The sequence below is a fragment of the Calliphora vicina genome, chromosome 5 (assembly GCF_958450345.1).
Source record: "Calliphora vicina chromosome 5, idCalVici1.1, whole genome shotgun sequence".
Classification (NCBI taxonomy): domain Eukaryota; kingdom Metazoa; phylum Arthropoda; class Insecta; order Diptera; family Calliphoridae; genus Calliphora; species Calliphora vicina.
Window position 1 is genome coordinate 92,690,483 of NC_088784.1, and position 12,784 is coordinate 92,703,266.

Here is a 12,784-nt window from a genome sequence, read left to right on the forward strand (position 1 = left end):
AAGTAATCGTATGATATACATACATATTGTGTTAGGTCATGAACCTTTTCACTTTTCTGTAGACAAATAATCAAATAATGTGTACAAATGAAAGATAAAACATACATATAAACTATAAATTATATGCAGTTACCTTACTAAACACTAGATTTGTCATTCGAATAAAAATTATTCGAATAATCGAGGTAAAAATTATTCGAATGAAAAAAATTTTCAGTTCAGAATAAAAAATTATTCGTAAAATTATATTATATTCATTCGAATAAAAACAAATACGTACTCGAATAAATTTATTTTCAAGCTAAAATATTAAAAATTCGAGATAAAAGATAATTTTTATTCGAATGATAAAAATTTGCAGTTCAGAATAAAAAAATATTCGTAAAATTTTATTCATTCGAATAAAAACAAATTTTTAAAAAATAAATTATATAGAAAGAAATATAGAAGAAAAAAATATCAAATAATATCAAAAAACCAACAATTTATAGTGCCAAACAAACTTTTGAGTAAACAATCTTGGGATTTCAAGAATATAATGTCAATTATTCGTTTTGGAAAAGTAATCGTTTTTGAAATCATTCGATTTAGAGAACATGGGGTATTATTTGTACAAATTTTAAACATAACTATGTGTGGAAATGAAATTAATTATAAAGAAGTATTTCAATAGTGCATATTTTTTGTATTTTTCTTCATTGTTAACCAACAAATTATCAGAAATTTTCGGGATTTTTTTATAAATTATATGCAGTTACCTTACTAAACACTAGAGTTGTCATTCGAATAAAAATTATTCGAATAATCGAGGTAAAAATTATTCGAATGATCGAGGTAAAAATTATTCGAATGAAAAAAATTTTCATTTCAGAATAAAAAATTATTCGTAAAATTATATTATATTCATTCGAATAAAAACAAATACGTACTCGAATAAATTTATGTTCAAGATAAAATATTAAAAATTCGAGATAAAAATTAATTTTTATTCGAATGAAAAAAATTTGCAGTTCAGAATAAAAAAATATTCGTAAAATTTTATTCATTCGAATATTTGTTTTTATTTTCATACTAAAATTTTAAAATTACGAGTAAGCAATATTCGTATTTTTTTTTAAAAATTATTCGAATAAAAATTTTTATTCGTTCGAATAATCAAAGAATCTTAAACATGTAATTGATCTCCAATAAAAAAAAAGAAATTATTCGATTAAAATTAAACTCGAATAATTGACAATCCCATAAAACACCGCCTTTAACATGAATTCCAATCAATTTGAATTTCAAGTGCGTGTGCCATCACTAACACTAAACATAAATAAGGTTTTTTTCTTGATGAGAAAGAAAGAAATTAACAAACATACAAAAAATTACATTCAAACTTGTTTTAGTTTTTTTTTTATTCAATAATTTTGATGTTAAAAACAATAGCTATGAGTAGTAAATGTTCATGTTCATTCACTTCATTTGCCATAAAAATAAATTTAAGGTGAAAATTTCTTTTTAATAATTTTTTTTGAATTGAATGGAATTGTAAAGCAACAATAATACAACTAATATAATTATGAATGTTCATACTAATGTTTGTTTATTAAACGTCATTGATACGAGTATTTATTTCAACCTTAACAAATAAAAAGAATTATGGTCATGTTGTTTTGTATTGGAAAAAATTGTTATTGCTTAAGTCTTTTGTTTTTTATGTGAGGTAATACGCATTTGTATTTATTTATTTATTGAACTTAATATGGAATTTTCAAAGTAATACCGTGTTATTAAAGCAAATATATTACAAAATTGCAACATAGATAATAAGAAAGTTAATTAAGTTAAAAATACTTTTATATTTAAACGCTTTTTTTGGTACGTACTTTTTTACTATTTATTCTAAAAATATTTTTAACTAAGATCGATATTTGTTGCATTCACAAGGTATCCTAATATGTCATATTGTCATAATGTTGTAATATTTCACAATTGTTTAGGATAGTTTGAAGCAAAAACTATCCTAAACAAGTAAGAAAGTATTGTCGGGTTACCCTACACTAAGTAAATGAGCAAAAACATTTTTCTTTTAAAATATAAATAATTTATATTCGTGAGTGATTTTCGGAAGTTAGTCTTACATGGGAGCTATGACCAATTATGGACTGATTACCATGAAATTAGGTCATGTGATTTGTTTCTATATGAGTGTTATTTATCATATTTAAGAGATTTATGCACTTTAAAGTGATTTTCGGAAGCGGGCCTTATATGGGAGCTATGACAAATTATGGACCGAACATAATAAAATTTGGTGACATGAATTCCGTATTAATAAAACTTATTTGGAGCAAAATTTGACCGATAAAGTCCAATTTCGAGAGGGGGGTTAGGTGATGTAATGTACCGATTCCAGCCCATTTCAATAGGCTTCCTTGGACCGAAAAAATGCTATGTACTAAATTTTATCTAAATATCTTCATTTTACATGTGTACAATAACTAGGGTTTGGGGTCCGGGAATTCCCGCCCGAGAAATTTTAATTTTTTTCCCGGGAAAAACGGGAAATTTAAAATTAATTAAAAATACTTTAATATATTTAAATATGACATCTCTGCTTGATGAATGGCTTGTTCCAAATATTAGTGGAGGTTTTACACCATTAAGGATACAGTAGAAGCATTAAGCCGAAATGAAACCATTTTTCTGATAGGTGATGCTATAATGAACTTTATGAACAGCAGTTATCAAAAAATTCTACGATTTCTCAAAAAACGGATCATTCAATTAAATTAAACCTAAAATCTTCAACATTATAAGATAAATTATAATATAAAAACACAATGTTAAAAATTTATGGACAGCAAATGTATAAACGTCTATTTGACCACAATGTTCCCTAATCTATTCAAAGCGTTTATGATGGGGTTTCCGAAATACAAATGGAGCAAAATTTTAAAAACCAATTAGAATATTCAATCAATATTGAAAAGGAAAGCAATAAACATTTAAAATCAAATTCTGAAAGTTTTAAGCGGGAATTAGATTTATTTGAAGCAAGTAGCAATCGGAGAACACATTTAGATTGTCTTTATAATGCTTTAATAAAGATAAAGCCAACACATATTTAAAGCGAAAGAGTTTTCTCGTCGAATGACTTATTGAATGCATTAATAATTTTGACAAATAAATTTTTTAAAAAAATGGTTCTATGACGGACATACGAGCATAACATAAAAATCAAAAGAAAGATTCTAAAAAGTGCATTAAAAATCCCATTAGCATATTAATCGACATCGAATTATAAAGATACGTTCACAATTTATAAAATTTTGTGACACTTAATTGCTCTTTTACTCTACTATATCATGAATACCGCTAATATTTTGTTTTATAGTAACAAGTGATCTCCAAATATTTTAACAAACTTTTTTTGGTTTTATGTGGGTACAATTGAATTGTAATGTATTGTTTTTCTTTTTTTTAAATAAAATGATACAATTTTATAAAATAATTTTCTTTTATACTTATTTTTCTAGTTAAAAAAATATTAAATGAAATTTTTCATTCCCGTTTCCCGGGATATTAAATTATACGGGAAACCCCAAATCCTATATACAATGTATTGAATCTTTTTATATATAAAAATCAAAATTTTCAAAAACCAGGCAATAAATCTTCTGTTGGCTCTTTTGATATTTTAAATGCTTTAAAATGCGGGAATTACAATAACTAGATGTCGTATCTTTTGCATTACTTCTTTAATTTGAAAAAAGTGCCGCTGAAGCACAGAGATTGCTTATGGTGAACGTATTCTATCGATTTCAATGTGCGAGGAATATTTTGTTCCATTCAGAAGAGGTGATTTTAACACGATAGACAAAGATCGCACAGGACAGCCAAAAAAGTTTGAAGATCAAGGAATGGAGGAATTACTCCATGAAGATTGTTGTCAAACTCAACAAGAGCTTGTAAAATCATGAGCTAATCAAGCAGCAATTTCGAACTGTTAGCCAACATCGGGATTCATCCAGAAGCAGAGTAATGAAAGTATTTAAAAGGAAGTGGTTAGGAAGTTTTGAATCACCCACCTTATAGTCCAGACCTTGCCCCGTCCGACAACTATTTGTTTCGATCGATACAGAATGCTCTCTCTGGAATACGCTTCATTTTAGAGCATAGTATCCGAATTTGTCTTGATTCCTTCTTGTCCTCTAGCAAAATTTTTTTAAAAATCCCATTTTTAAGTCAATATATCTTAGTATATCACTAGTGAAGGGTATATAAGATTAGTCACAATATTACTCTTTTATGTTTTCTAGTTTTTTTTTTGTCAAACTCCTTGTTGATTTATTTTTAATACGTACTTAAGTAGCAATTCAACTAACAAATACTTAGTCTAAATTAACATAAATTTACAATTTCTGTTTAGTTTTGTCAATTTCTATCTGCTTCAACTGTCAACTCCCACTTGAAAATTACATCTTCGTTAAGTAAATGACCTCTTAATCTCGAAAAAAGAGGTTAAATAACAGTTGGATTTAAGTGCAAAACCCAAATACATAATAACTACTTTGTGGCAAAAATAAAAAAACTAACCACAACTAGCAAATAATAGCAATTGTTACAAGTGGCTGCCACATTTTTTGCTTTTGAACTACCAAACGACCTTCACTTGTTTAGTCAGGTAATATAAAATATAAAAAGTATGGGGGGAACTTTGGAAACCAACTCAGTTTTCCCACCTTAATCAGGCGTTAAGTGACTAAAGCGGTCGGTGTTCGAATTAACTCCGAAATGAATAATGCGGAAAACAATACAAAAAAACTTAAAACAAATTAATTGTTGTGGGAAAATTCGTTTGTTTATTTTGTTTATCATGGTGGTTAAATGTAAAACATTCTTTAAGATTTTTTTTATTTAGTCATGTATTTAAAATAAAAAAAAACCAAATGATTTGCATAAAATCTATAACAAATGGTTTTTTAAATAATTGCTATACTTAGTTGTAAGATCCGATTAAAAACTGCACGATTATTTCACATAATAACGTGATTCTATTTATGGAGTTTTATTAAATTTAAGTTGGTAAAAAATATAAAATTTATCATAGATTAAATTTGTCATAAAATATGATGATGTTAAATTATAATTGATTGCTCATTCGAGCGTTATAATAACCAGATACGGATATAAATATATTTTCATTAGAGTTTACATACAATTTACGTTTATTTTTCTGCATTCAAATAAATCAAATAAAAGTTATAATACTTTCTTTACAACACACAATATAATTGTTTTCACTCTTTGCTCGTTTGCAAATGGTTGTTAACAAATTGCAGCAAAATTTTGGTTTCTTCTCACAAAATTATACATATTGAAAATATTGGTAGTCTGTTGTTATTTAACCAAATCATATAAACGTAATTACGTTATATATGCCATACTTCTTTTAATAAATTTATTTCCGTAAAGGAGCCTGCAAATTAACACACAATGAAAAATTAATACAATATAAGCGAATGCCGAGATTGTGGTATTTTCTTTAAAAAAAACATCAGGTCTTTAAGAAGTTACTGAATAAAGTTAACAAATAAAAACAGCTTTACTTTAAATTCTACTTTAAAATTAAGTCCGAGACCGTAAGTTCGTGACTTCGAAGAAAATCCGGTTTTTCGGTTATCGGGTTCATAAACACTATATTGACAGCTATTGATAGCAGACTACCGCGTGACTTGAGGAGGAAATGGAAAAGAGAATTTCCATTTCTACATTATAAATACTATGGAAACTCTGCACCATCAATTTCAATTGTAAAAAAGTGGTCCACTGAATTTCATTGTGGCCGAACACGCACGAAAGATGCCGAACATTCTGTGCGTTCAATTGAGGACTCTACGCTCAAAACAATTGTTTGTAATTTCCACATTTTTCATTTGGTACCACATAAAGTAGATATATTCTACTTATATCGTTATAAATAGCGGAGATGATATACCCATGTATGTCTATCCGTCTGTATGTTGAAAACAAATATCCTACATACATGACACCGCTATAGACCAACTTAAAATGGTATTCAAAATCGAATAAATCGATGAATTCGATTTTTTCACCAAAATTTTTTTCGACAAACTGTTTTTTTTAACAAAATGTTTTTTTTTCACCAAACAAAATTTTTTTTTTTTTCAAAAATTTTAAATTTTTTAGGAAATTTTTCCAAACATTAGGGATTCGAATTTCTTAGCAGTGGAAAAGTCTTTCATATAGTCTTTGCACATGACTCTGCCCATATTGTCAATGTGGGCCTTAATTCGGACTTTTTCGCTGCTCCTAAGTTCTAAAATAGTTATGATACAATACAATACTGAAACTGTTTTTTACCAAAAAATTTCATGTATTTTATATTTAAGTAAATTTTAAGTGTAGTGTTCTATCTGTGCTGCCTTGGACAATTTTAACCCCAGTAATAATATGGTTAATAGATTCCTTGAAATTTAAAATTACAAAAACTGTTTAAAATTCAATTTTTTTTAAACATTTAAAATACCTACACACAAAAAACTAAATTATCTGAACACATCGTTTATAAATAGTCAAACTGAATGCTAATAGGCGCATTTAATATGCCCCTTTAAAGTCGCATTCAAATATCCAAGATCTGAACGCTTATTTGGTGTTTAATACGCGACGTTCAGCTCGAGATAGACCAAGCAAACGTTTTTTTGAACGCAGCATATTAAAAACCAAACTTTCCTACTAGTGACCTGAACGTTTTGTTCAGATTTTTAAAATCAATTAAATAATTCTTCACTGAACACTCATTTAGTATAACTGAATGCAAAATTCAGTAAAGTTCTTCATAGAAACCGTAAAACGTGACGTTCAGCATAGTGGAGTAGTAAACCAAAACTAAACGCATCGTTCAATAAAACTGAACGGGACGTGTTAAAAATATTTTTGACAAATTTTTTTAAAACGGCTACAGAAATAACGGAATTCTAATAGAAAAGCAACAAATATTAACTTTGACCAAATCTCATTTGTGTGTTGATTTTTGAAGTAAGTGGTTCATATTTTATATACTGACATCCATACATTAACATTAAGCTTTGTTAGAACAACTCAATTTCTATTGCCGGAGTTAAAAGGTAAGTTGTATATTATGTGAATATTTAATAATTATTGGACATATTATTTAACTAATATAATTGTTTATTATAGAAGCGGGAATCGAGTATAGGCATCTACATCTATTAAACAAATTGGACCCCGAGCAGATATTCGTGAGACGTCTTTTAAGAAGTGGAACAAGACAGTGTGTATTTGAAAAAGGTGAGTTTATGGTAATAAATTTTGTTTATTATTTATTTTTAAGTTTATGTTTTTGAATTTAGTACAAATATAAAACAGGAAAACGCCTTCTACACCATATAATTTTAAGGTAATTGTCGATGACATATGCTGGAATTTCCTCAAGAAGAGCAGGTTTCGGTGAGTTTATTGAAATAGTTGTTTATGTAAATATTTATGTAGGAATAATGCTTGTAAAATATATTGAATAAATTTTGTTAATGTTAAAAAAATCTTTTATTTAATTCTCTGAACGCAGCTGGTAAAATAATAAGCTTACGTACAGTAATGAAGAAATTGAACGCATCTGATAGAAAACTAAACTCTCGTTCAGTATTGCGAAAATTAAACGAATATAGATAAAATGTACGCCCGTTTACTTTTGCACAAGCTGAACTCTATATAGTAAAAAGCTGAATGCACGTTCAAAGTAAAGCTGAACGTTTTATTCGGTTTTCTACTACAGTCATAATGGGTGCAAAAAACCTAAGAAATATTCAGAAAAACTAAACGTTTGTTCAGTTTTTTACTATTTAATTTTTTTCTGTGTAATCCATAGATAAATACACATAGATTGGAAACTCTCCTGTCAAAAACATAAGTGGTGAGAATGCATTACATGACATACATTCGTACATAAAAGAACTCACTTTAAATGACTTTGATTTTATATCCGTATTGTCTTTGTACATGACGACTTTCAATAGGAACTGAACCAGAATAATATCTGATGTACCAATCTTGTTTGTAAGCTTGTAAAGTTGATTTTAACAGACAGACGGGCATCACTTTGTCGATTCTAAAAGATATATGTACAGTAGCCCAATGAAGTCTACATACAGGAATTCAAATTAATTTTTTTTTATTGAAAGCAGTATTTGTAAGTTAAAAGTAATGAAATATATTTGTTGAAAAAATAAATTCATGCTAAAAAAAATTGAAACAACATCACTTAAGACGGGTTTAGCAACATTTCCTATCACGTCCAAAATTTCACCGTTTTTAGAATTTTTGATTCTGAGTCAAATAATGAATTCTTTTTTTGTATTTTTTTGGGCTTTAGTTTTCAAAATATTTTGAAACTTAAAAGCCACGCCCCCCAAAAAGTAGGCGTGACAGAAAATAAAATTTTCGTTATTTTACTCAGAATCAATAACACTAATAACGGTGAACTTTTTCGCGTTATTTGATTATTTTTTGCTAAAATCGATATAAGACGTGTATTATTATAAATTTCATTAAAAAAAAACTAGAAAAAATGTTTTAAATTAAAGTAAGACAATTATTTTTTCTGTATGTATGTATGTAGATTGGGCTACTGTACATTAGGATGGCCCCAAAAAAAGGTTTTCATTCACTCTACAATACCGTTTCTCAAAATTGTTGTCCTGGCTTAAATATTTGGTGAGCTGGTGCTAAGGATAATAAGGTAGTTTATTATATTTCAAGCGAAGTTCATTGACCTAATCCAAAATTATCGTGTAACTCCAATAATATTCAAACTTTTGATATTTTTTGGAAAAATATTTTTTTTTTAATTTTTACATTTAATTAATTTAAATTTTTTAGAAACGGAAAAAACCGTTTCTGTGAATTTATATGAGCTACATTTACCATAGATAAATATACATATATCTGTAACTCCTCTGTTAAAGACCTAACTCTGTTGTCAAAAATCTAAGGATGTATTAGTGAATACAAAAACAACAAAAAATCACACGTAATTTTTTGTATATTTCTAGTTTCCGCTCTATGTGAATTTCTCTATAATATTTACAATGATGAAATAATCCACTCTGCATTAAATTATATATCTTTTTATCTGTTGTATTTAATTGATTTCATATTCGGCTATCTCTTTTTATTCCACTCCAGAGTCGAACAGTTGTAGAGTGACTGTACCATTATGAACGTAACATTATGACGTTTAAATTAATATTTAAACAATGGGCCTCATTTTTTAAAATGAAACGAAAAACGTTAAACAAATTTTGTATGGAAAATATTCGAGTTTCGAACCCTTTTCCCAGTATTCTTCATAAAAATTGCTTACGTTTCGGAACGTTTCGATTTACAAAATGAGAATCTATATTTTTTAAAATGTTTGTTTTGCTAGAAATATGAAGAAGATGTGAGTGATTCTTTGGTGAGCTGGATCAAAGGATATTTTTTTTTGATATACTGAACTGCGACAGTTTGGCTAATATAACTGATAATATGTTAAAAATTTACGTTTTGTAACTTTTTCATTAGGAATGTAAAACCTAGGGTATTCAATCGATTAACCGTTAATCGGTTAACCGATTAATTTTGGACGGTTAACTGTTCGAATAATTTAAAATTGCCGATTTTCAAATAACAAATAAACCGATTAATTTGTGTCGATTAACCGATTAACCGAAATTCCTTTTTTTGCACTTTAAAATTTTTTTTGTATTTATTTTTCCCTTTCAATTCAAATACAAATTTCAAATTAAAATTAGATATTTTTGAACATCTAATAAACATGATTAGTGAGTATGTATAACAACTGACATAACTAAACGAAGCATTAAATTAATCAAAATCTAAAACAATCCAAAAAGGAATATTTTTTATCATGCTTTTGATTTCTGAAACATATACAATCAGCGAGAGAGTTTATTTCCAAGAAAAGTTTTATTAAATCTAAAGAAAAAAAATCGTTTAAATTATATTATTTTTATAAAATATTATTTCAGAAGATCTCACTAAAACCCTAAAAACTCACACATCGCTCATTTGCTGCAACAACGTACAATGGTTGAAGAGTGGCCGAAATTCATTTTTTTCATGTTCGCCGATTTGGATAATTTTTTTGGTAATTTGTTGTCAGATATCAGAATATTATGATTCCGTAATATTAGGCTGATATATTTATTATTTGTTTGGACAGACACGATCGAAGTTCATATATGTTCGCTTGTTTAAAATGGCATGCAAATTTACTGTATATTCAATCATTTGGTACAATCACAGTAAACTTATAATTTTACTTTGTTGTATATTTTCGTAAATGACAATTTCCATAGATGAGATTTGCATTAAAAAAAGTTTGAAAAAGTGCCATATAAAAAATTTCGTAGAACAAAATATAAACAACATCAAAATTTCAATGTTCATCAACTTCAGTGGACTGCATCTTTTTAGCGCTGTGGAGCGCTGTTTAACGAAAGATGTCAAATTACAGCTTGAAGTCTCAGCTAAAAGTTAAAAAAAAATTCAGCTGCTCCTACCTGCTCCTTTCCAAAAAAAACAGTAAAAACTATAAAGTGATATAGTGATAAAGTAACAAAACATGCATTTTCGTTCATGTATGTTGTTGTTGCCATAATTCTTTAGTTGTAGGAAGGAGAAATGTATCTCCTTTCCTGGGTGTTTTGTTATTTTATTATTTTTTATACTTAAATTATTAAGTAAACCCTAGCCAGTCGATAAGCTTCAAAATAAATCAATAAAATAATACACGATTAACGGTATTTTAAGAAATTAACACATTGAAATTAACAATGATTGATGGGAAAGTAGCTATTACGATTTCTGGAAGCTCATCTATGGCGGTTTGCTTCATATGTGGAGCAAAGCCCACAGAAATGAATAGTTTAGATGCGGTGATTTTGAGAAAATGTTCGGAAGACACAATTGCATTTGGTATTTCTCCCTTGCATGCGAGAATCAAATTTATGGAGTGCATTTTGCACATTTCTTACCGTCTAAGTTTCAAAAAATGGAGAACAGATAGTTGCACAAAAATTGAAATGGCGGCAAATAAAGCTCAAATTCAGAAGAGATTAAAGTTGACGCTGGGCATAAATGTGGACGCAGTGAAGCAAGGTATGGGCACATCAAACGATGGCAATACGGCAAGAAGGTTTTTCGAAAATCCAGCCAAAACTGCAGACGTAATTGGTATAAAAGAAGAATTAATACATAGATTTAAAATTATTTTGGCAACAATAAATTGTAATGCAGCGATATACACTAACAAATTTCATATATATTGCATGGATACTGCCAAGTTGTTTGTTGATCTCTATGGCTGGTACTACATGCCTGTAACTGTGCATAAGATTCTGGTGCATGGTAGCAAAATTATAGCAGAAGCTATTCTGCCAATAGGTATGTCTGTATCTAAAATCCCTTATTCAATGATTTCATTTGAATTTTTTACATTTTAATTGATTATTTGTATCAGGTATGCTATCCGAGGAAGCTCAGGAAGCGAGGAATAAAGACTATAGAGCCTATAGATTACACCATTCGCGAAGAATTGGACGTGTAGCCACTAATGAAGATGTAATGCATAATCTTTTATTGTCTTCAGACCCATTCATAAATAGATTTCGCTCAAAGCTGAAAATCAAAAAATTGGAGTACGATAATGATGTTAAAAAATTATTAAAAGACTATGCTTAAATTACTTATTCATGTTTTTTCTATGGGAGGTGGGCGTAAAAGTGGGCGGATCAGGTATATATTTTCAGGAGCCCATTCTACAATGGGATCAAGGGAGTTATGAAACTTTTTCAATACAAGTTGTATGGGAAGTGGGCGTAAAAGTGGGCGGATATTTTTCAAATTTCACACAAATGATTCTGAGTGTTTAAAAATGCTATGTGCCAAAAATTAATGCCGTAGGTCAAAATTTAATTTTCACTTTGTATGGGAGGTGGGCGTAAAAGTGGGCGGATCATTTTGATTTTTCAAATTTTTCTTGATTCAAACAAAAAATGCCTATGTGCCAAGTTTCATTGTCCTTGGACAACTGCTTCTATTTTTAGCCGCTCGTTGTATGAACTTCAACCAATGTGCAACGTCATAATTAAAAAAAGTCGTTTCGAGAAAAACGTCTTTGAATGTTTTATAATATTTTATTTCTTAAATAAATTTTCAACAAATCATGCGATTTCAGAAATAAAAATAGTAGATGTTAATATCTTTCTACTCTTTATTTAACCCAAATTTTTACTTATCAATTATACGAGAAAACATTAATTTTAATTTTGAAAACTGATAAAAATATATGAAAGATTATATTTTGTATTACTCAGTTCAAAAAACACGGATTTTGAGTTATGGCGTTGTTGCAAATAGGCGATATGTTTACAAAAATGATCTCAAATGCCATATTTGGTGTTTTTTATGTTTTTGTACACAAAATTCGTTGTTGTATTTTCAATTTAAAATTAAAATAGAAATTATTCGGTTAATCGAATAATTTTATATTAACCGATTATTAACCTAATAAATCTAACCTCGATTAATTATTTGCTCGATTAACCGATTAAACCAGAAATCCGATTAATTGAATACCCTTGTAAAACCTAATTCAAATATAAATTCAAACGCATATACAATTATTTAAAACTACCTTTTCCCGCTGCTTCGTCCGCGCAGAAAACCATCCTAAAGAGATACCTAACCG

At 28.3% G+C, this 12,784-nt stretch overlaps 1 protein-coding gene across 1 annotated transcript; it reads left to right on the top strand.

Moving 5' to 3' along the window:
* Positions 1-11,112: 11,112 nt before the first annotated feature.
* On the top strand, positions 11,113-11,775 carry LOC135962520 (uncharacterized). The gene is made up of 2 exons (XM_065514495.1): positions 11,113-11,478; positions 11,555-11,775. The coding sequence occupies exons 1-2, from the start codon at positions 11,118-11,120 to the stop codon at positions 11,773-11,775; spliced, it is 582 nt and encodes a 193-aa protein (XP_065370567.1). The 5' UTR covers positions 11,113-11,117.
* The last annotated feature ends 1,009 nt before the right edge of the window (positions 11,776-12,784 follow it).